This window comes from Hyperoodon ampullatus (assembly GCF_949752795.1).
Source record: "Hyperoodon ampullatus genome assembly, chromosome: 12".
Classification (NCBI taxonomy): domain Eukaryota; kingdom Metazoa; phylum Chordata; class Mammalia; order Artiodactyla; family Ziphiidae; genus Hyperoodon; species Hyperoodon ampullatus.
Genome location: NC_136925.1, coordinates 32,423,160 through 32,448,999, shown reverse-complemented (window position 1 = coordinate 32,448,999; position 25,840 = coordinate 32,423,160). Strand labels below are relative to the sequence as shown.

Below are 25,840 nucleotides of genomic sequence, written 5' to 3'. Positions count from 1 at the left end.
TATGCTTTGATTAGCATTGCAAGTTAAGACTTCCTCCGTTCTTGATTTTCAGTGCTGCAAAAAATATAGGATATTGTAATCTGGTATAAGAAACATACAGTTCTGAATCACCTGTGTAATAGAGTAGAGCAGTGGAGCAATGATAATATTTTTTAATTAGTTTTTTTACTTTTAAATACATTTTCTGAGGAGAGAATTCTGCATACTTTCCCATCTGAAACTGTACGATGAAGATCTAACTCAAGATACAAGCCACCATGTCCCCTTACTGATTTTTTTTCCCTTCTTACTCAAACTTCAAATGAGTAGAGTCATCTTCCAGGAAGTAATCCTGGGAGTAGCCAACTGATACCTTTCTGGATTATACGAAAGTGAAATGACTATCAAGTTCAAGGGCATCTAGGTATAAGTTTATTTCTCGAAATCATTTTTATTTTCTAATCTCCTAGACCTCTAGTCTACTTAATGATTTTCAATTAAATCTAGTTTCTTTCAATGTTTTCCCAGCACAGTTCTTATTTACCCAGTCATGCTATGATTTAAAACTCCCACCCAAGTTTCTTCTTGGAATTATTTTAAGTTCATATTAGTTTGCGTTGGCTAGAACAGCAGTTCACGCGACCATTCTGTTTTGTCAATTGTCTAACAGATGAACAGTAACTTGTTATTAGTAACCATTCTACTACTGAAGTTTGCAAATGGTTTTCCTTCTTCTACAGATTGGTATAGATTTAGTTTTCTTCTAAAACATGCATATTTTCATTTACCTGTCATTCAAATCACTTTCCTGATTGGAAGAGAAAGATGTATCATTAGCACTGTCTTAGAGGTAGCTACCCCAGAAAAGTTTCCAACATGTCAATATTATAAATGTCATAATGGAAAAAAAGATTGATAACTAGTATGTAAGAATTTGTTAATCCTTTTTTCCCTCTAAAGAATTAAGGATTATTATAATTTATTTCTAAGAGACAGTATTCAATATTGTGCATATTTTCCAGTTATTGTGTGTACCTGTTGAATCTTTTCAGAATTACTGGATCTTCAGCCTTTACCAATCACAGCTTTGGGATGTGAAGCATATGAAGCACTATACAATTTTAGCCACTTTAACCCTGTGCAGACACAAATATTTCATACGCTGTATCACACAGACTGTAATGTCCTACTTGGAGCGCCCACTGGATCAGGAAAGACTGTTGCAGCTGAATTAGCCATTTTCAGAGTCTTCAACAAGTACCCTACTTCAAAGGTCAGTTGGAAACAATCACATGCTTACATTCAATTAGAAAGCATAGTTTATAATCTGTAAACTAGCCAGTTCTAAACATACTGGCAGGACTCGATAAATAGATTTGTCAGTCTTGGTGAATTTTCCAGGGGAGCCCAGATCATTATTAGAATAACTGGCCACAAGAAAATTTATATTAAACTTCGGAGTCCTTTAGTTAGATTTCTAATGTACATTTTGGGGCTCACATGTCCTTTCCTCATTGTAAGATACCTAATTCATAGCCATATTTGTAAGAAATATAATGATTCATAATCATTAATCATAATCAAATCCTTTGGCTATAAAGGAAATGCTAATACTTTAACATATACAGCTTGATTACACAAGGAAATACAGAGGCAGCTTTTATTCCCCATTTCTCCAGATGTCCATGATATCATTAATGTAAAACAATGTGGCAAGTCAAATAAGTGTTGATTTTAAGCTTTCTTGAAATATGACATACTCTCACTTTAGAAACATTATTTTCCAAGAAAGCTAATTCATATGTTGTGATTAGAATTATGTGATTTTTTTCCTCATCATTTATAATTTTAGAAATATTTTAACTTACTTTTTCAGTGATTTCCAGTTAGTAGCTGTTCTTCCCTACTTAGCTTTACATTTTCCTACTCCTCAGTTTATTATGTGGCGAGTGATTCATTAGGAGACATACTAACACAACAGTAGAGCTCTGTTCTAAGTTAGAAACATCTTATAAAGGAAAGAATTTTTTTCAGTGAATAATCTGTATGTAAGTTTGGATTATTAAAGATCGTGAGGGGGGGTTGTTTATTTTTGCTTTTTAAAAGGTAGAACACCTAAAATGTATGACTGGCATTGGTATCTTCCATAAAATATGCATTAAAATTTAAACAACCAGATTATTTATCTTTAGAATTTCAAAATTAGTAACATTTTTCATGAAAGAATTATAACCCAGGTAACTCTTGATCATAAAAACTTTTATTTTCAGTAGAACCTTAATTTTCTCTAGGTAATGTATTATCTTATAGTTTTTTTTAATTTTTCACATTATGTTAAAAGATAATTTCATTATAAACTACCTAAAGAAAATACAAATGGTGCTTTTAAAAAAATACTTAAAATGTTCTATGTCAGTGTTTTTATGATGTGCTGTATTCATATCTTACTTTGGATAAGTGTTGTTTAAGTTAATGACTTCTTTCTGTTAGTTTAAAATTTTAAGTCTTTCATTATTAAAAGATACATTTTTTAAATGACAGTTATATTTTGATAAATTTTATTGAGTTTAGCTTTATTTGAAAATGATGTCACTATTTTCATAAGATCTTTTTGCACCCCCATTTTAGGCAGTATATATTGCACCCTTAAAAGCCCTAGTACGTGAAAGAATGGATGATTGGAAAGTTAGAATAGAAGAAAAACTTGGTAAAAAGTAAGTTCTTACTTTTTCAGATGATATGCATTGAATAATCTAAAAGGATCAACCAATAAAAGATTGCATAAAACTGTTGAATGCTTTTACAGTGATTTTCATAGTCTTTTTATTTAAAGCTGTGGTGGTTAAAATATTATCAATATTCTCATTTGTTTTAAGATTGCAAGTAAATTAAGGGCTTTCACTTTTCACTTTTATTTGGCAAGATAATTTTCTCAAAATTTTTAGATTCAAAAGCAAAAGAAAAATAAGATACATCTCTTTATTTTTCTTTCATATCTTTCAGGGTAACTTCCAAAAACCACTTAGAAGGCATTTTGCATGTAAATAATTTACCAAAAATTTAAAAATCATTGAAGAACATGACTTAAAAAAATTTTACTGCTGACAAGGTTATTTATTATAGTACTGTTTTTTTTTTTGTTTTGTTTTGTTTTTTTTTTTTGCGGTCCGTGGGCCTCTCACTGCTGTGGCCTCTCCCATTGCGGAGCACAGGCTCCGGACGCGCAGGCTCAGCGGCCATGGCTCACAGGCCCAGCCGCTCCGCAGCACGTGGGATCCTCCCGGACCGGGGCACGAACCCGTATCCCCTGCATCGGCAGGCGGACTCCCAACCACTGCGCCACCAGGGAAGCCCCTATAGTACTGTTTTTAATAGCAAGATTGCATTCTAAACTGAGTGACCAATAGAGCATCACTAAGTAAATTATGGCACATTCACACAATGCAAAATATTGTATTACTCTATTAAAAAATGAACTCTATGGGCTTCCCTGGTGGCGCAGAGGTTGAGAGTCCGCCTGCCAATGCAGGGGACACGGGTTCATGCCCCGGTCCGGGAAGATCCCACATGCCGCGGAGCAGCTGGGCCCGTGAGCCATGGCCACTGAGCCTGCGCATCCGGAGCCTGTGCTCCACAACGGGAGAGGCCACAACAATGAGAAGCCCGCGTACCGCAAAAAAAAAAAAAAGTATTGTCTCAAAAATGAACTCTATATACTGAAGAAATGATCTTCAGAGATAGTTAAAAAAATGTTTTTAAGTTAAGTACCCCTCTTTTGTTTTTAAAAATGGTAAAGAATATAAATATGTGGTTGTTTTAGAATGAGAACTGGGTGACTGGAAAATATCCATGTTACAGAGACTATTTACTATATATTCTTTGAACCATATGAATGTATTACCTAGAATGTAAAAAAAATGAATAAAACTAAGTAAAAGCTTTAGGAATGCTATACTTGGAGGAACTAATCTTGACCTTTTTTCTGTTTTTCAAATCAAAACACATATAAAAATGACTTAATGATTTCCTAAAATTTGGAGTTAGTTTTCAGATTTCAGTCTTTCTCACTCTAAATCTGAGATACTCTCAGAATGGGGTGGCACATATTTGCCCCAGGTTATCTTGTTTTTGTCCTAATATGTTTGAATTTGCCTATAATATCTATAAAATTTCAACCTAAGAAAAGAAATGAAGCTCACACATAATCATATTCTTCTTTTTTTTTTTAAACATCTTTATTGGAGTATAATTGCTTTACAGTGGTGTGTTAGTTTCTGCTTTATAACAAAGTCAATCAGTTATACATATACATATATCCCCATATCTCTTCCCTCTTGCGTCTCCCTCCCACCCACCCTCCCTATCCCACTCCTCTAGGTGGTCACAAAGCAACGAGCTGATCTCCCTGTGCTATGTGGCTGCTTGCCACTAGCTATTTTACGTTTGGTAGTGTATATGTGTCCATGCCACTCTCTCACTTTGTCACAGCTTACCCTTCCCCCTCCCCATATCCTCAAGTCCATTCTCTAGTAGGTCTGCGACTTTATTCCCCTCTTGCCCCTAGGTTCTTCATGACCTTTTTTTTTTCTTAAATTCCATATATATGTGTTAGCATACGGTATTTGTTTTTCTCTTTCTGACTTACTTCACTCTGTATGACAAACTCTAGGTCCGTCCACCTCACTACAAATAACTCAATTTCGTTTCTTTTTATGGCTGAGTAATATTCCATTGCATATATGTGCCACATCTTCTTTATCCATTCATCTATGGATGGACACTTAGGTTGCTTCCATGTCCAGGCATTGTAAATAGTGCTGCAATGAACATTGTGGTACATGTATCTTTTTGAATTATGGTTTTCTCAGGGTATATGCCCAGTAGTGGGATTGCTGGGTCGTATGGTAGTTCTATTTTTAGTTTTTTAAGGAACCTCCACACTGTTCTCCATAGTGGCTCTATCAATTTACATTCCCACCAACAGTGCAAGAGGGTTCCCTTTTCTCCACACCCTCTCCAGCATTTATTGTTTGTAGATTTTTTGGTGATGGCCATTCTGACCGGTGTGAGATGATATCTTATTGTAGTTTTGATTTGCATTTCTCTAATGATTAATGATGTTGAGCATTCTTTCATGTGTTTGTTGGAGAAATGTCTATTTAGGTCTTCTGCCCATTTTTGGATTGGGTTGTTTGTTTTTTTGATATTGAGCTGCATGAGCTGCTTGTAAATTTTGGAGATTAATCCTTTGTCAGTTGCTTCATTTGCAAATACTTTCTCCCATTCTGAGGGTTGTCTTTTCATCCTGTTTATGGTTTCCTTTGCTGTGCAAAAGCTTTGAAGTTTCATTAGGTCCAACTTGTTTATTTTTGTTTTTATTTCCATTTCTCTAGGAGGTGGGTCAAAAAGGATCTTGCTGTGATTTATGTCATGGAGTGTTCTGCCTCTGTTTTCCTCTAAGAGTTTAATAGTGTCTGGCCTTACATTTAGGTCTTTAATCCATTTTGAGTTTATTTTTGTGTATGGTGTTAGGGAGTGTTCTAATTTCATTCTTTTACATGTAGCTTTCCAGTTTTCCCAGCACCACTTATTGAAGAGGCTGTCTTTTCTCCACTGTATACTCTTCCCTCCTTTATCAAAGATAAGGTGACCATATGTGCGTGGGTTTATCTCTGGGCTTTCTATCCTGTTCCATTGACCTATATTTCTCTTTTTGTGCCAGTACCATACTGTCTTGATTACTGTAGCTTTGTAGTATAGTCTGAAGTCAGGGAGCCTGATTCCTCCAGCTCTGTTTTTCATTCTCAAGATTGCTTTGTCTTTTTGGGGTTTTTTTGGGGTGTTTCCATACAAATTGTGAAATTTTTTGTTCTAGTTCTGTGAAAAATGCCAGTGGTAGTTTGATAGGGATTGCATTGACTCTGTAGATTGCTTTGGGTAGTATAGTCATTGTCACAATGTTGATTCTTCCAATCCAAGAACATGGTATATCTCTCCATCTATTTGTATCATCTTTAATTTCTTTCATCACTGTCTTATAGTTTTTGCATACAGGTCTTTTGTCTCCTTAGGTAGCTTTATTCATAGATATTTTATTCTTTTTGTTGCAATGGTAAATGGGAATGTTTTCTTAATTTCACTTTCAGATTTTTCATCATTAGTGTATAGGAATGCAAGAGATTTCTGTCCATTAATTGTGTATCCTGCTACTTTGCCAAATTCATTGATTAGCTCTAGTAGTTTTCTGGTAGCATCTTTAGGATTCTGTATGTGTAGTATCATGTCATCTGCAAACAGTAAGAGCTTTACTTCTTCTTTTCCGATTTGGATTCCTTTTATTTCTTTTTCTTCTCTGATTGCTGTGGCTAAAACTTCCAAAACTATGTTGAATAATAGTGGTGAGAATGGACAACCTTGTCTTGTTCCTGATCTTAGAGGAAATGGTTTCAGTTTTTCACCGCTCAGAATGATGTTGGCTGTGGGTTTGTCATATATGGCCTTTATTATGTTGAGATAAGTTCCCTCTATGCCTACTTTCTGCAGGGTTTTCATCATAAATGGGTGTTGAATTTTGTTGAAAGCTTTCTCTGCATCTATTGAGATGATCATATGGTTTTTCTTCTTCAGTTTGTTAATATAATGTTTCACATTGATTGATTTGCGTATATTGAAGAATCCTTGCATTCCTGGGATAAACCCCACTTGATCATGGTGTATGATCCTTCTAATATGCTGTTGGATTCTGTTTGCTAGTATTTCGTTGAGGAGTTTTGCATCTATGTTCATCAGTGATATTGGCCTGTAGTTTTCTTTCTTTGTGACATCTTTGTCTGGTTTTGGTATCAGGGTGATGGTGGCCTCGTAGAATGAGTTTGGGAGTGTTCCTCCGTCTGCTATATTTTGGAAGAGTTTGAGAAGGATAGGTGTTAGCTCTTCTCTAAATATTTGGTAGACATAATCATATTCTTAATGAATGTCTCCTTTTGTCTTAATAAGTTAACACTTTCCCTCATTAGAAAGGTGTTTATTCCAACATATGTTGGAGGTATGAGTTCAACTCTATAAAATCACATAGGGCAGATACTTTGTAAACATAATCAAAGCAAAGTTCGATACCCTTGCATGTCTGCATAAAAGTTAGATTTCAATGATTTGCTTTTGTACATTCTTCATTTTATGGAAGGAAATCATCTTAGAATTATTAAGAAACATCTGTTTTGGACTCTAGTCAGAAAATTTCAGAAATCAAAGGGAGATAAAGTAGTTTTAAGCATAATAAAATTTTATTTTGAAAGTCGTATTTTTGCTTTTCCAAGCTCATGTGTTACCTGAAAAATTAAAGGGATCATTTTTATTCTTCTCCAGAGTTATTGAACTAACAGGGGATGTAACTCCTGATATGAAATCCATTGCCAAGGCTGACGTTATCGTCACCACACCAGAGAAGTGGGATGGAATCAGCAGAAGCTGGCAGAATAGGAACTATGTAAAACAAGTCACTATTCTCATCATAGATGAGATCCATCTGCTAGGTGGGTGCCACTATATCTGAATCCAGTTTACAAACTTCGACTCTTCATACTTGCAGCAGCCAGCATCAGGACTTGTGTTAAATGATTAACATACATTATTCCTATTTCTTAGGGGAGGAAAGAGGCCCTGTTCTAGAAGTCATCGTATCTCGAACGAATTTCATCTCATCTCACACAGAAAAGCCTGTTAGAATAGTTGGACTATCTACTGCATTGGCTAACGCCAGAGACCTTGCTGACTGGCTCAACATTCGTCAGGTATGTGGAAGACTGATAAATCAGGCATTTAATAGTATGGCTCAAGGCCATATTAAGGAGGTGCTATAACACTATAAACTAAAGTATAAAAACTGGAAAGGTTTCTCTCTCATTTTTACTCTAGATGGGCTTGTTCAACTTCCGACCATCAGTGCGTCCAGTTCCACTGGAAGTTCACATTCATGGTTTCCCAGGTCAACATTACTGTCCTCGTATGGCTAGTATGAATAAGCCTACATTTCAGGGTAAGTTTCAGATTCTTGGAATTAAATACCAACCATTTTGTATGGTAGCCTTTAAATGCATTCTAAATGATGTGGGTTTCTTTGAAAGGGTGGTACTGTTTCAACTTCTACAAATATCTAAACCTATTTTCCTTAACTGTTAAGGAGTATAAATATATGTTGAATTAACTATTGACAATTAGATTTCATAAGTGATAATGTCTTTATAGTAGAATAAATGTATGTAACTTTTAAAAATAATCAAATTAGTCTTAAAAATAATTTATTAAGGTACCATGGTAGTAGCTTGAGTAAATGATAAATAGAGGATACAAGTTTTAAAAACTCACATAATACTGATTTTTATCAGAAATCATCTTAAAAATTTCAGTACTTTTTTTGGCAATGCATCTGTTTATATGTTTTGTTTTGTTTTTTTTGTGTTTCCCTTTCTAACAAATTAGGCAAGCAAGAAAGATTAGAGAGTAACACTCCTATCTTACTAAAACATGTTTTCATGTTTAGGCTGCATAAGGAATATTTATTATATCAATTAAAAATAACCTCCAAAATAAATTCTCTAACGTGAACCGCTGTTGATTGTGAGGTGACAGTTGTGAGGTGACTTTTTAGCTGCTGTAATTAGCCTTATGACAGAAGCAAAGTATTGATTGTGAACTAGAGACCAATCTTGGCAGTTCAGATTATTTACACCTCCACAGAAGCATTGTACAAAATCACTAATGAACAATAAATCTGTCGTGAGCTGTTCAGCCACACCTGTTCTTGCAGCAGCAAAAATCCATTCAATGTTGAGGGTTAAAAAAGAGGCAAATTCATTCATGGTTATGTGTACAAATGATACCAATATTGTACTAATATGTGTATTTTAAACGTTGTATCTCTAATATGATTTATCAAAGCATTACCATTTGCATTCTGTAAATTCTGATAAACTGTGAGTGTGTTCATTTTTCATAGTATGTATTGTAGATTGCTTATATTTATTTAAGGAATGGCTGATTGCAAACCAGTGATTGAAATGAAGCATTTTGTGTTATATAAATCAATAGTAAATAACCTATACCTGCACTTCTCTAGATATGGCATAAGTACAGTAGCTGTCCTTGTAAACTATTTATTATACCTGTAGTAGATCACTATATTTCTTTCACTTTAGATTTATGATTTTGTGATAGCTTTATTTCTCACTCTTAGGGTATAAATATAGTCAAAGTCCTGTCAACATTTCCATTTATGAACCTTGTTCTTTAGCCCATAAAAAAGAAATTCTGCAGCTCACATTTCAAACAAGAAATTACAACGAGGTTGAACTTTTTATGTAAAATAAAAGTTTTTAATAACTCTGTTTTAAGAGACCTGTGTACACATAAGTATAAATTCTACTTGTGCCATCTTATCAGCATTTTGGAGCCTATGCATAGCAAAGAAACCTCAACTCCAATTAGGTCAAATGATTTATGTGGCTCTTTAAGTAATATTTTCAGTCTTATTACCCAGTTTTCAAACTACTCATCTTCTGTGTGTCTACTCCCTATGTTTCGTCACTCAGATATAGATTCAAGCGTGGTATTCTTTTCAGCTCTCTTCTACATTCTCTTATCTTCCCTCTTGAAATCTTACGCATATGTTTTCAGAAAAAACAGAAGGAAAACATTCCTCTGACTTATTTCTGACTAATTTATTGATACAAACTCTCTAAATTTTTCTATCTACTGGCAACAGGACAAAAATAAAAGGAATTTTTTGTGGCTTTTCTTCACCACCCGCCCCAGGACTTGACTCTCTCTCCAGACCCCAGGACCAATTAACTGTGGAATATCACTGCTCAGGCAAACAGAAGCACAACTCAGAAATAGAAAACCCCACCTAAGATTTAGTATCCATATACAGCTATTAATGGAGCATCTCGTCTTTTAAGTTTCCTTCCTTGGCAGTTCAGAACAGAACCGGGAGTCGAGATAGTTCAGTCTTCCCTGTCCTAGGCAGAATACTCCCCTAAGCACAGCCAGCTACCTTTCCTTTCCTATCATTTCTCCAATATGCTGTCAGATCCAGGTAGTAGCTCAAATAATGCTATACTTCATGACCAAATCATGAATTCAGTTAAATCATTTACACCATTAGTTTTCATGTGTCCATTTGATGTCCTGATGAAATTCGGATTCTGGTATAAGTGGCTTACCATTGTATTTTCCATAACTTTTCAACAGCAATTAGAAGCCATTCTCCAGCCAAACCTGTTCTGATATTTGTCTCATCAAGACGTCAAACCCGTCTTACTGCTTTGGAATTGATAGCCTTTCTGGCTACTGAAGAAGATCCAAAGCAGTGGTTAAATATGGATGAAAGAGAGGTAAGCAACGTATTTTATTTCTACTTCTTATACATGTCAAATTAGTGTGTATTGTAGTATAATGGAAATTATGCATATAATTATGTTTAGTTTTAATCTACATTAAAAGTTTCGTATAACATTACAGAAATTTGGGGAAAAGATATAGAAAATGCATAAATACTGCCACCTTAAAACTATTAATATTTTGATGGATTTTCTTCCAGTATTTTTCCACTAAATATTTTTTACATCATATTTATTCCTGTATTTTTCCCTTTAACATCATCACCTATGCATATTTTAATATTCAGCTAAGATTTCTGTAATATTTGAGTGTTCACTGCCCTCATGGAATTTATAATCAATTTTGGAAAATTAACTTTTTATAAACTATATAACATGACCATTTTTGAAAATTTAGAAAGCACTGATAAGTATGTGAAAATTAAAAACCTGTTGTTATCCTTTAACTAAGTAATAACCGTTATTAAATTCTTTTATGTCTACATAATAATATTCTATTATGTGGCTATTCCATTGTATTTTTCTCCTATAATTAAATAATTATGCATCTTTATTATTATAGGTTTTTCTTTGTTAGAATTATTTCCTCAGTATAAAGTTCTAAATTTAAAATCAATAGGTCAGATAATGTGGACATTCTTATAGCTTTTCATATACACTGATAATTACTTTCCAAAAGGGCAATAGTAATTGTGGTTATCACTTTTGATGTATGAATTGGCAGCAGTATATGAGAGTAACAGTTTCACTACATCCTCATTTGTCGTAATTTATTGTTATACATAAAATGTTTCTTGTTGCTTTAGTGTTTATGTGTGCCTTAATTTTTTTGTGGTTGAACATTTTTTTAATATATATTTGTTTAATATTTTTCTTTTTTGTCCCTTCATTCCTTTGGGCTTTTATCTGTTGGAGTACAGCAATTTTTCTTACAGATTTGTGTGGGAGCCTTACCAAATTAAAATACCACACACACACACACACACACACACACACACACACACACACTCCCCTAAAACTATACAAGCTTACCTTGGAGATATTGTAGATTGGGTTCCAAACCATTGCAATAAAGCAAACCTTGCAATAAAGCAAATCACACAAAATTTTTGGTTTCCTAGATCATAACAAAAGTTATATTTGCACTATACTATAGTCAGTTAAGTGTGCAATAGCATTATGTCTTAAAAGAATGTACATACCTTAATGTAAAAAGACTGTATTGCTAAAAAACGCTAACCATCATCTGAGCCTTCGGTAGTCGTAGTAGTGACATCAAAGATCACTGATCACAGATCATTGTAACAAATATAATAATGGTGAAAAAGTTTGAAACATTGAGAGAACTTCCAAAACGTGACACAGAGACATGAAGTGAGCAAATGTTGTTGAAAAAATGGTGTTCATAGACTTGCTCAATGTAGAGTTGCCAGAAACCTTCAATTTGTAAAAAAACACAATATCTGCAAAACACAATAAAATGAGGTATGCCTTATGATGTCACTTTTTTCCATGTATATGTATTGATTATATATACGTATTAATCTTTCATCTACTTTATTAGTAAATTTTGGTAGTTCACTGAATGTCATTTATCTTAGTTGTTTTTTCGGTCTGTTTATATGGGCTTTGTGATTCCTTCTAATACTTCTAAACATAGGTATACCTCCTTCCCTCCATAGATTTGTAGACAGTGATTTTTCTTTTCTAATACTTTTCCAGTTTTTAAAAATATGTTCCTAGTTGGAGTTATGATGAAAAAATAGTTGATATTGGTAATAAAACTGTTGCATTGTCCTCCTTCTCCCTGCACATCTCCCCTTTCTCATCTCACGCAGCCTGAAGAACAGTAAACATGCTGGTCCTGGCCCGCTAGTGTCAGTGTCAACAGTCACATATTTCTCCCCTTCCACATCTCACGACTCATTTAGGGTTAGTACCCCTGTTGGATGGTACCATGTATATTATGGTCATACATTAACTAATATTAGTTAACTAATAATAGTAAATATTTCAAAGTGTTCTTGCATAGGACCACAGATGACCCCAAAATTAGCTTCATATAAAAGGTGTCACGTGACTCCATGAAGTAGAGTGAAATTTATCATTTTGTCTTTTAAGTTTCATCATTACTTCCCTACTGTGACTTGTAGGCATATACAAGGTGTATAATTCAAGATCATTTAAAATCAAAATAATTTTGTCAAAAGTTCCTTGTCCTGTGTTATTTAATTATTGTGCCCAAATAATCACCCTGTTTTGTCTAAACAATGTCTTGACTTAGAAGGCAAATGCTGAAAAATAGTTGTATGGAATATTGACAGTTTAGTTTATGTGCAGCATCTATCTAGGCTTAGTTTTGTTTTTTGTTTTTGTTTTTGTTTTCTTCTTGTGTCTTATCCCTAACAGTGTTCCTAATGGAGACTTTTCTTAGAAGTCAAGGTGCAAGGTACCTACTTATTGAATCCATTTTGGGATGTTTGCTCATATATATAAGAGCTGTGCCTTTAGCACATATGTGACTCACATGAACCTCAAATGTGAACCTCATGTGCTCTCCCCAACTATAGTACAACTCTACTATTCTTTATTTTTTAATTTTAAGGTATGAGACCTAAGGCATTCTGGACAGCTCAGCCATTATATGGAACTACCTCTCTGTTTTGTTTTGTTTTGTTTTTATTTAACCCAAAAATCTATCACCAAGGCTCATTAGAAACCATAGAATTTACTTGCATGGTTTCTGCTGTTTCATAGACTTTCATTGCTAAGATAGGACAGCTAGAAATTGTCATTTCTGCACATTTTGTGTCACTAAGCCCATCTCAAGAATGAGACAACCCAGGCTTTGTTTTTATTCCTGCCTCTAAAAGCAATCACCTTTAAAATCAAAATTTCTGAGGGTTTATAACCAATTATTATGCAAATTCATTCTGATTATACCAAAACCTCCTATAAAGCAGGTGTTTCCGTGCGTTGTTGAATCCCCTAAATAATTAAATTAGGAGGACTTTTTAACACTTTAATTTTGTAAGAGTTATCTTCTGTAATATCCGGGGCTAGACACTTAGTGACGATTCCTATTGCTGCTCCTTGGACAGTGTCAGGTTGGTGTTCTGTGGTAGGTCATGAGTACTCTGGTTAGGACTCTAGTGTTGACAACTTGAGCATTCAAGGAGGCAGAGTAAACACGGGAGCAGTTATCCTGGCAGCTGTGAAGCAGGGTGCTTGTGGAAGAGGGTAACATCAAAGTCATTCTGAAACTGAATGGTGTGAAGTCAGAAAGTGTCCCTCGATGTGGAGGTGGGAGGAGAGAGGTTCAGTGGGGGAGGAAAGAAAGCTAGGGCAAATCTGAAGAGGCTGGAGAAAGAGAATGTGACCAAGAGAGAATATATGTGTTGTATTTTGTTTCTCAGCAAAGAGAAAAGGAGTTGTCCATCTAACTTTTTAACCCAGTAAAGTCTCTTTACTTTACCTGAAGTAAAGTATTAGGAAGCAGATCCTCTTCAGGTGGATCACTGATATGAAATCATACTGTAGAATGAGAAAACCCCAAAAGTAACGCCCTTTCATATTTGCCATTATGAAGACTTCTTGCACTGATTTCAAAAGTTTGTGGGCATGTGCTGCCCTGTCTCTTGAATTCTCAGTTGGACAGCCACCACTTCCACCATTAACCTCAAACTATTCTTGGGCTTTTGCCTCACTCTCTCAAGCTTCAGTTTCAAGACAGAAACATCTGAATGCCTGAACTTCAATCTCTAGCATGCAGCAGGAATAGGGAATATCTTCTTCACTTTGGCCTCTACTGAGGGATTTTCAGATACTGGCTGTCTAAAAACAGTGTAGGTACAAGCAGTAAAGGTTCACTATAGTCTATTATTTGTCCAAACTCATTGATACACAGTCTCTCCAAACCTACACTTAAAAAAACAAATTTCTTCTAACAATGCAATTCTGCCTCATATAACCAAAATCCACTCATCCCTCCCCAAGGGGGGCAACTGAAAATTTCATCATTAAATCCATTAATCCTAGATCTCTTGATGATATCCAGTCACCCTCTGGTTCTTTGGCAATCCTCTCTCAATATTCTCTAGCCAATGGACTAAGTGATAAAGTTACCCACAATTAACACATGCTATATTCAACAGTAGAGGATAGGGAGAGGAAAGAGAAATGAAATTAGTTAAAATATGTAACATATTGTTAGTTAAAATATGTTAGTGCAGGGCTTCACTGATGTCACAGTGGTTAAGAATCTGCCTGCCAATGCAGGGGACACGGGTTTGAGCCCTGGTCCGGGAAGATCCCACATGCCACGGAGCAGCTAAGCCCATGTGCCACAACCACTGAGCCTGTGCTCTAGAGCCCGTGAGCCACAACTACTGAGCCCACATGCCACAACTACTGAAGCCCGCGCGCCTAGAGCCCGTGCTCCGCAACAAGAGAAGCCACTACAATGAGAAGTCCGTGCACCGCAACAAAGAGTAGCCCCCGCTTGCCACAACTAGAGAAAGCCCATGCAGAGCAATGAAGACCCAATGCAGCCAAAAAAATAAAATAAATAAATTTTAAAATAAATAAATAAATAAATAAAATATGTTAGTACATATATGAGATAGAAAGGGTAGAGACCACAGTATTTGTTTCTGCAACTGATTGGGGAGCTAAAAAGATATTTGTGATTTATTTTCTCTTCTATCCATCACCTGTACACTCCTTCAACCAGCCCCTAAGCTAATTACGATTCTTTATCCAGTCGAGTTACCAAAACCTACATTACTGAGACACTGGAAATTGGATGTTCATATATGCTTAGTATATAGGGTTTTTTAGAACTTTGATTTATTTTCCAAATGTGAGAAGATTTCTCTGAGGTCCATTCAGAGTTTTCCCTCTCCTTATTTTATAGCAGTAGCCCAATTTTTCCATCAGGGTCAGTCACCTAAACTACACCAGGACCATATTTTGCTTGCTCACCCTGTAACATAAGGGCCTCAAATGGCCCTGTGGCTGTTTCAGCTTCCAAGTAAATTGTTACATCCCTTGGATATTAAGTCTGTAAACTGGAAGAGCTAGAGGTATAGGGAAAGGAAACAAAAAATTTCCAAGTGGTTTATTAGCTATGTTTGCAGAAGACATCGGCACACACTGACTACTTGGTTCCTGGAACTGTATGTTCTGGCAGTGAGAGAAGTAGTATCATTTAATGATTGCTTAGTTCAGAGCATACACCTTATCCTACAAAATAGCACCCCAACCTTGCCAAAGTAATGTCTCTCAGCTGCCACTCTGAGTCATTAATCTATAAAACGTGCTCTTTCTGGGTAATGAGAGACATAATAGGAACAGTGGATCCCATGGCGTCCATTGTCTTAATCTTTCTCTATGATATGAACTCTTCAGTCAGAAACATTATCATACAGGATATCATGAAGATGTATAAAGCATTCAGTAATCCTACCATTGAAGCCACTGGCAGGACATGATGGGCAGGATAGGAGAATCAAAATCTGTAGTGTCCATTCTAGACATCATCTCAAATAGATGTCCCCTCTGTGATAGAAAGGGTCCAGTATAATTCCCTTACCACCAGATAGCTGTCTGTTCCCATGGCGAAGGTACTTATAATGGGCCCAGGGTTGTCTGCGTTGGTGGCATATGGGGCACTGAGCCGTGGCAGTAGTGGGTCGGCCTGAGGAAGTGGAAGTCCATGTTTAGCCCAGGCATAGTTTCATCTCTTCCACCATGGAGCCACTTAGTACATGAAACCATTGCACAAAGACCTGGGGCCTGGGAGGGAAGCTGCTGGGTACCCTCAAATGCCCACTTGGCTGTTAACAGCATTTTCCACACTGCTGTTAACTTTTTGGTAAACATCTTCATGGGATATAGGTAGCTGTTTATTCTAGCACCATTCTAAAAGTTCATCTACATAAAACTTATGCCTTTCTTGCCACTTGTCTTCCAATAGCACTCTTGCCAAGCTCCTGACCATTTGGCTAATCCAGTAACTACAGAGCAAAGGATGGATCATCAATTTACATCATCTCTACTTTGTAGGAAAGTGACAAGGAAATACATAACACTCAACTTTTACTCCTTTCCTTAGAGTCATCCGTGAAAGGACCATAATACCACATTAGTGTACTTCTTATGGTGCCACAATCTTGTTCAAAGCCATTTGGAATTTGGAATTTTTTCCCCCTCAGTCAATTTGACATAAGAAATACCCCATGGGGCCTAGGTACATAGGTTGAAGTAGGGATAGTATGGCAGGAATAGGCACACACATGGAGGGTTCATGGATCACCTTTCATGATATTCTTCCATCAGCTCCTCTTATTTCTAATAATGATGAGTGCTGCTAGGAGCACCCACATATATAGCTAGATAGCTCAGATAACATCCAGTTCGTGATCAGCGGCTTCAGTTGCAAGGTTACCTGGTATTACATAGTCAGAAATTCTTTCTCCCCCGGCTCAAAAATATCCGTTAAATAATCCTCTAACTTCAATCAATAGGTAGCTCTTAAGAGAATTTGTAAAGTATTCGTTTATTTAACATATATTTATTGAATGTCTACAACTTACCAAGTACTGTGTGTTAGCCTTACTGATCCCAAATCTCAAAGAGCTTAAGTGAAGAAAATAGAAATTTAAAAATATATGCATGATTAAATAAATAAGTTGATATCAAATTATGAAAATTGTATGGAAGAAACCAATAAGAAATGAAATAGAATAGGGGAATGGGAGGCTTCTTTAAATAGATTAGTCAGAGAAGACTTCTCTAAAGAGATGACATTTAAGCTGAGCACCAAAGCATAAGAACAAGCTGGTTACACAAAGAGAGAAGATAACAGCGTTTCAGGTGAAGGGAGAGCATGTTAAAGGAACAGGGAGAAGATCAGTCCAGCTGGAGCCGCATAAGCAGGAGGAGGGTGGTACAAGTTACATTTGAGAGACAGGCAGGAGCCAGCTCATGCAAGGCCATAGCCCCACGGTTAAGGAGCTTGGATTTTTATTCTAAGTACTGTGGGAAGACAGTCATTTTTTCATTTATTAGACCAACATTTATTGAGCTCCTTCTGTGTGTCAGGTAAAGTTCCTGCCCTATGGAATTAACATTCTAGTGGGAGTGATAACTAATAAGTAACTATGTCAAGTTGTAATAATTCACGTGGGGGAAAAAAATAAGCAAGTTAAAGGGAACAGGGAATGCCAAAGATGGTAGTGGAATGTTGTACATTTATACAAGTTGAGAAGGCCTCCCTAATGAAGGTACCTTTGAACAAAGAACTGAAGGAAGCAAGGAAGCAAACTAAGCAGATATCTGAGGGAGGAGTGTTCCAGGGCATTAAAGGGTTTTAAGCTAAACAAATTACATACCCCAATTTACATTTTAAGATCACTTTTGCCGCTTAGTGGAAAATGGATTGAAGTGGAAGTAAGCATGGAATTAACGATGGTGGTGACCTAGGGGCCACCTAGAGTGGTAACAGTGGGAATGAAAAAATATATTTGGGGCTAGATGCAGCAGGACTTTCTAACAGATGAGAAATGGAGATTCAAGAACTGAAAAGAATCAAGAATGGTGCCCCAGTTATTAACCCTAAACATCTGAGTGAATAATAGTGTCATTTATTGAAATGGGGAGAGCCGAGACTGTAGGATAGAGAGGAAGGAGGAGACAGATTTAGAATGGAGAGAGAAAGATGGAGAAGACAGATCTGAGCTTAAAAAAAAAAAAAAAACAGAAGAGAAAAAAGAAAAGAATGTTATATTTTGGACATGTTACTTTGTATCTCCAAGACTTAAGTGGAGATCTCAAGGCAGTTAAATGTAGGAAGTCTGTGAAACCCACAGAGAATGTGAGATATATGAACTTGGGAGCATCTGCATAGAAGCAGCCTTTAAACCCAGGTGAGCACCTGAGACCCTCAGATAAGGAGTGTGGAGATCAGAAGGCAGGCCTGAGGGACTCTCTCATTGTGAGCTTAGGTAGAAAATGAGCTGGCAACGAACCCTGAGAAAGCAGTGCCAGTGAGGAAACACAGTGTCCTAGAACACTGTAGACAGGAGGGGTTCGTGAAGGAAGGAGTGCTTGACTACATCAGATGTTAATGGGAGCTGAGGGAGATGAGAGCAGAGAAACACCTGTGGGATTTAGCACTTGGACATCTTGGACGAACTTGGCAAGTAGGGTCAGTGACATGTTGTGAACATAAGCCAGTTTAGAAGGAGTTGAGGAATAAATGGGTGGGAGGGGAAGGAAATGGAAGCAAATAGCATATACAACTCCTTCTAGAAGCCTTTCTATGTAATTTAATTAGTTATAATTTAGTGCCTAACAAGTGTGGTTCGTGGGCTTCTGCCAAATACTCTGCAGTCTGGTTTGACGTGCAAGGGTGAATGGTGTGAATGGTGCTGGGATCTGGATAGTTGCCAACCTGCTTGGAAAGATAAAAGAGCAGAGGGAACACCCTTTCTTCTGAGCAGGTTTACTGATTGAAAGCTCAGAATACTGTGCTTATTTCATCACTCACACCTTGCATGAGATGCATATCTGGGATGGGAAAGCAGAACCCTGGCTGAAGATTAGACTTTATTCTTCAGTCTTACTTATATTCTCCTCCTCAACTCCTCTGTGTGTCTGTCCAGTTAGCATCAGGGCTAACCCTTTCTTCTTCCACACTGTTAAATAAGGTCCAGGTAGTTAAAAGAAAAGCACATCAAAGACAACTAGCTTTTTTTTTTTCCCCCTTACATCCTTACAAGTAGGAATGAATTAAACAAAATCCTACAAGCCTTTTTGCTCTGAAGGTCCTGGACCACAATGTTTGAGTTGTGTTCTAAAATCTGCGGTACCACCAGAAGGTAGATGCTGGGAAATAATCTGAAGCAGGAAAGGGGATAGCTTTCTGACTGAAGCACGATACGAAAAGAATCCAGATGTGGATAACATGAAAATTGGAGGAGTATGGAAGACAAGAATTCCTTGGAACATAGTATTGTTAAACCTTGTTAATTCAAATTAATTGGCTAGAAGACTCACACAGATGACACTGAATATAATTAAGGAAATGTGCTAATTATAAATTTACACAATGCTTCGAAGTGAATTAATGAAAAACTGTAGCATAGGTGCACAGGAGGAGCACGTTCATGAAAAGTAGAATTGGTGTTATTTCCACATGCTTAATACTGAAGGAATTTTTTGATGCTTGAAAATTTTTTCATTTTAAGCTAAACATAACTCACCCAACCTCATTACAAGTAAAACCCTCATAGACGTACAAAGATGAACTATAGCCTAGATTTACACAAAATGATCACAAGTTCAGAGTTGGTGGAGTTTCTACTACTGACATTTTACTATAGCTTTCTTTGATTCATTTGCTTTTTCATTCAACATATATATATTGACCTCTTCCTGTAGGTAAGAAGTTAGTACCAGGCTTTGAAAATGAACTTGGAGATTGTTAAAAGTCAGAAATTAAGTTGAGTTTAGTGTAGGGTAACCACATTTTCAACTTGAACAATCTGTTTTATCAAACTAAAATAGATTTAGCTCATGATACACAACTCCCTCCCCAAGTGCTTTCTATTTTGATCAAGCTTCAGACCTCTTAATGACTACCCAATAAAGAAAACTATTAGGCTCAGAATATTAAGTGTCAAAACAGACATTATCTACAGATTTGCTGAACGTTGGACATTGAACTGATTTGGGTCTCGTGGAATATTTGTGTAATTAAGAGCAGCTTCAAGATAGACTGTTCTTTTTTATTTTGTCTTAGTTGATATCATATATGTCCCATTGACTAAAGAGGCAAAGCTCTTATTATGCTTAGTAATAATTGCTATATTTATCAAGTACTTTATAGTTCACTAAAGACTTATCCCATTTAATCATGAACTCTGGGAGGGTTGTTCCTGTTATCCCAATTTTACAGATGCAGAAACTGAAACTTAGAAGAATTAAGTGACTTGCCCAATAGCACAAGGCAAGTAAGCGGAGCGTTGGAGCTCAAAACCATAGTGGCTGTCTCAGAGTAATATTCTTTTACTGTCCCGCACAGTAATGGAATCATGGACAACATACTGTCTAGAGAAGATGGAAAAGTCAAAGTAAGGGTGTGTGTCATTTGACGGGGATGGAAGTCAGTAGCTAAAATATCAAATGCAAGCAACCAACAAGAGCTGTGCCGTTCTCAATCATGAGAGGTGATATCTTAGTTTAGAAAATAATGTTATTTTAGGTATTCTTCATTTTGAGGCGTAGGAGTAGAAATACTCAAATAATAAAGAAGAAATAGATTTGCAAATCATCTGCATAGCGTTCCCCAGCTGTGTGAGTCTAGGACATTACTCATTATTTCAAATCTTATCTGTTTTTTGTATACCGTTTAAAACAATGTGGTCCAGCCCTAAGTCAAGTGGATGATGTCATTACTTCAAGTAGTTATTTGAAATATCCTTCATTCATGTGATGCTTAGAGGGTGGCATTGTGATTGAGAGCATGGACTAGAGCCAGGCTTCCTGGGTTCAGTACTGACTGCCCACTGCAAGTGGGATGTTTCACTTCTGAGTTTCATCCTTTAATCTGTGAAAGGATGATAATCTATCCCCACAAGAATCTTGCGAGGATTAAGTGTATTAGTACATTTAATGTACATAGAACAGGCCTGGAACAGAGTTAAATATTCAATAAATGTTATTACATTGAGTAACATCTTTTAAACAGATAGATTCTTTTTGCTGAAAGCTCTGGTAAAATTTGGTCATATATTTATAATCTTTTGCTTGTGGTCCTTCACAAATTTAATTCATATTAATATAGTATTTGTTCATTTAAAATTGTGTTACTTTAGAAAATCAATTCTATAATGTTCCTTTTATCAGCTTTCTCTGCATTTTAAAAGCAGAGATGTATGAAAATGTTCTCCAAGAATGTTTTGGAATTTGAACTCACCAGAAATTGAAATAAGCATAAAATGTATACTCAAAAATTACCAATAGCATAGTGAATTAAGTTGGAAACATTAATAAGGAAAATTTTGTAATATCTCAGCCCTATATAGCCCAGTTTTGATATTGCTATAATTAAGAATCAGGCTAAACTAAAAGCAGACATTGAAAATATTGTTTATTTAGCAGACAATAGCAAAGAATCAGGCTAAACTAAAAGCAGACATTGAAAATAGTGTTTATTTAGCAGAAAATTGTGTTTATTTAGCAGACAATAGCAAAGATTTACATGTTATTATTTAGATTTCATTTATATATTTCTTATATAATTATATTTTTAATCATTTATAAATGTATTTATATATTAACAGTATCATAAATTACTTTAAGGTGTGCTTGTTTTGGGTTTCAGAGGAGGCAGCAAGAGAATATGTTCTGAGGTGTATTGGTAAAGTTTGGAAACTTACTACCTTTAATTAATTTTATTTTTTTATTTTTTTCCTATTAGTAGATCAAAAGAATGTTCTAAAGTGTTTCTTTCATTTTAGTTTTTCCCCTTCAGTCTGTAGGGTTTATCATAAAAAGTGTATTTTAAGAATAAAAGTAATTATGAGGAAATGTTTTAACTTCATTTAACATCTGTACCAGATGTGATATATTTAATTATTTTTTTAAAAAAGAAAGTCTTTGTAACTTTCATTATTCTTCTGTATGGTACATCTTTTATTGAGTGTTTTATACAATTGATAAGCATTATTCAGTGGCATATGGTCTGAGTCTGATGTGCTTTGAAAAGAGTACAGAGTTCTGATAATGAGGATTCTGTGAAAATGGGAAAACCAGCACAACAGATACGCTTTGAGAAAGTATGGGTTTTTAGCATCTTGAAACAATATATCACACTCAAAGGGACAGAACTGGGCTGCACAATCTGTTAGCTCATTCTTGTCCAATCTGGTCTCCTCCTTTCTTTTGGAGCCAGCATTGTCATCAACTCACTGAATTATATTCTGACTGGAATGTATTTCAGGCACAGAGTAATGTATCTACTTAAATGGAATCCTATCTTTCTACAAAAGCTTTTTGAGTATAATAAATTTAAAATATAAAAAAAATTTCTATTAAGTTAAAGTAATTGGTTCAACAGTTTACATATGTGCCTTCTCCCCCACACCCTAAAGAAAGACCACTGCTTGGAGGAGCATAGGTCTGTTTTTATTTATAATACGGAAAAAAATTTTTTGGTTTAACTAACATACAGTCAGATGTATTTCAAGGACCGTTTATCGGAAAGATACCTGCACATTACAGCAGTTGTTCCTTGAACAGAAATGAACTATGGAAGTAAAACTTCCTCTATCAAAGTGTTTTAGTTACATGATTATTCTTTTTAAAATTCTATATCAGCCTTTCTTAACAAGAATTAAGGCTTCATGTTCTAAGACATCCAATGAATGTAATAAATGAACTTTTCTCCTAACCATCTAGAATGGTACTAACTATCCTTGGAGAAATTAAGAAGATGGTAATTCAGCTATTTTTTTGTGAGGCTCAGGGAACCAGAATTGAGAAAGACTACTATATAGTACTCAAGGCCACTGAGTCTTTTAACTTGAAGCATAGTGTGTTGTATAAAAGAATTACATGTTACTTTAGGGCTATATGTATGTAAAGGATTCAATGTGATAATCTTTGTAAAGTGATAAGCACAATGCCTGACACATAATAAGTACTCAACAAATAATATCTATTATCATGTTTTAATCTTTCATTATCCTAAATTCCTGAAAAATTTTGCTTGTGTTATGTTGTTTTGATCCAGATGAAACCTATTTTAAGTGTAGGGATGAAGATGCATATAATCTAATCAAAAATTATATTTTCAAATTTAAACAGACTGTCCTAGTAATATTTTATGCTTAATGATTGAGTAACATTACTATAAATTTTGCTTTTTTTATGATGCACAAATAATTCAGAATTCATCCACAGTAACCGTGTAATAAATGAAGTTGTTTTCTGTGATTGTCCTCATGAGGATTTTAGGTCATTACCAGTTTAGATAGGCAAATAGTTCTTTTTAATGCATTGATTTATGTGAAAGTGGGGGAAGGGAATGAGAAACAGCCAGGCTTCCCTGATGCGAAAGGACGAGATATTACTGCCTCACCAAACCTCCTGCCACAGGATTCCTCAGCTTTCCTATGGTAAATAGTATGTTATTTTTTGGATATGATTGGCATTGCCATGGAACACTGCAAATTATACAAGTTATACATACACACTGCTATTTAAGTTGTGAAACTGAAAAATCCCGAAACTAATTGTCAGAGTAAGAATAATGAATTATTCTTGATAGTGTAAATTGAAGATATTTTATGCAGTGAACTATTGAACGAAAAAAGGATGATAGGCTGTCACTTGAGAACAGCTAACATAATTTATGAGACAGGACAGTACCTTTCTTTATAGCATGCATTTGTGGTCAGCATTTATATTAATACATTTCCATATTCTTGCTAAACAGATTGTAAAGAAAATAATGCAGGAATATCAGGTGACTGTACTGTGACTATGAAACAGAGTGAATTCTTTATATATTGCATTCAGTTCAGGAAAGTGGGTAAATAAGACTTCTGATGTGTATGTTATTAAAATATTACCTAGTCTATGCAGTGCTTTTTATACATTAATAATTATTATAAAGCCAAACTCCATCTTTCTTTTTTTTTTTTTTGGTTATTGGAGTAAAACAACTTTTTCCCACATAAAAAACTTGGAAAACTTTTCCAACCATTGAAAATAAAATTAGTAAGAATGAAAACAGTTGAAATGCTTCATTATATGAATATGTTTGTCTTTTTTTGGGGGGGGGTATAATTGATTTACAACATTGTGTTAGTTTCAGATGTACAGCAAAGTGAATCTGTTATACAAATACATATATCTACTCTTTTTTTAGATCCTTTTCCCATATAGGCCATTACAGAGTATTGAGTAGAGTTCCCTGTGCTATACAGTAGGCCCTTGTTACTTATCTATTTTATATGTAGTAGTGTGTATGTGTCAATCCCAATCTTCCAATTTACCCCTCCCCCCTGAATATGTTTGTCTTATGCATTTTTACCAAATAGCAGCAGCCACCTGAGGTTTCTCTAGATGGAGATTTTGTGAACTGTTTACTGATTTATGCAGAGCCAGGAACATAAGTGTATTGCAGGTATACTTGTGTATATTCGAGGTGATTAATAGTAGAAGGCAAAAAGGAAATAAAGTCTGAAAATAATGTCAGTCTTCCAACTTCTATCTCAGTCTTCAGGCATATAATAGTTATACATGTATTGATGCCTACTTCCAAGTTCCTTCTCCACTGTTGTTTACTGATGTGGTCATGAAGCTGTAGACATAACTAAAACATGTCCTTCTTCTCAATGTTCATATATTCTCAAACCACTTGGTCTCTGCATTACTGCCCTCAGGGAGTTGCCCAAAAAGGTGCCCAGGCTGCACCTAGTGTTGTCATCTTCTTTAGGGACAAGTAGAGGTCTATCACTAAACAGAAAGAGATTGGGTTTTCTGTTTAGTTCTTTACAGGAAGTAAGTTTTGTAAGAAAATAAGATTTGCTGCTTGTTGCCATAAAATCTGTGTTGCATTAAAAATTTTCCATGTAGAATGGAAAGTGATAGAATATTCTGAGAGTATATATAAAATATAAGTTTCAGAAACTGTTTACACATATAAAATTCAATGAGCTAAACTGAGGCTGGAAATGCAATCTGTTTTAAAATGCAAAAACTGGAATGTATAAGAATTCTGAATAGTAAAGTTAGCATTTAAAATAAGTAAGGTAAGGAATTACTTAACCAATATTGCTAGAATAATTACTATTTAGGAAAAATAAACTTAGATTTCTACCATACTTTCTATTACAAAATTACAAGTTAATTATTTAAATGTAAAAAATAAAAATATAACAGAATTTAAAGGAATAGTAGGTGAATATGTATTTGATCTCAAGATGAGGAAAAGTTTTCTAAGCAAAAAAAAGGGGGGGGGCAATTTAAAATTTTAAGTCCATAAAGTAAAAAAAATTAAATAAATAAAATGAAGTCCTTATAAAACTAGATGAAAGTTTATACCATGTGATGGACAAGGGGTTGATACCCTTAATACATAAAGAGCTATCACAAACCAATAAGAAAAAAGGCTACTCAATAAACAGAAAGATAATTTACCAAAAAATCAAACAGTAAATACGAAAAGTATTTAACTGAACTGTTGATTAAAGAAATGAGAAGTAAGCAAAAGTATATACCAGTTTGATTTTTTAAATGAAGAAACTGAGGCTCAGAGAAGGTATGTGACTTGCCCCCAGGTCACTAAGTTCAGTGAGAAAGCCGAAATTTGAATGACTACTCTTTGGTAGGATTATGACTGATTTTTCCCATTAATTTTTTGTCCATACTTTCTAAATTTTTATCACTGA

General features: G+C 35.3%; 1 protein-coding gene across 1 annotated transcript in view; it reads left to right on the top strand.

Annotated features, from left to right (window-relative positions):
• Nucleotides 1-25,840, top strand: part of ASCC3 (activating signal cointegrator 1 complex subunit 3) — a gene marked incomplete at both ends in the record, with an annotated part of 318,402 nt that overhangs the window by 199,081 nt on the left and 93,481 nt on the right. Inside the window, 6 exons of the mRNA XM_079716820.1 lie at nucleotides 1,032-1,252; nucleotides 2,608-2,693; nucleotides 7,345-7,511; nucleotides 7,624-7,769; nucleotides 7,894-8,014; nucleotides 10,228-10,370. Coding sequence (XP_079572946.1) covers nucleotides 1,032-1,252; nucleotides 2,608-2,693; nucleotides 7,345-7,511; nucleotides 7,624-7,769; nucleotides 7,894-8,014; nucleotides 10,228-10,370 — 884 coding nt within the window. The remainder of the gene's footprint in view (nucleotides 1-1,031; nucleotides 1,253-2,607; nucleotides 2,694-7,344; nucleotides 7,512-7,623; nucleotides 7,770-7,893; nucleotides 8,015-10,227; nucleotides 10,371-25,840) is intronic.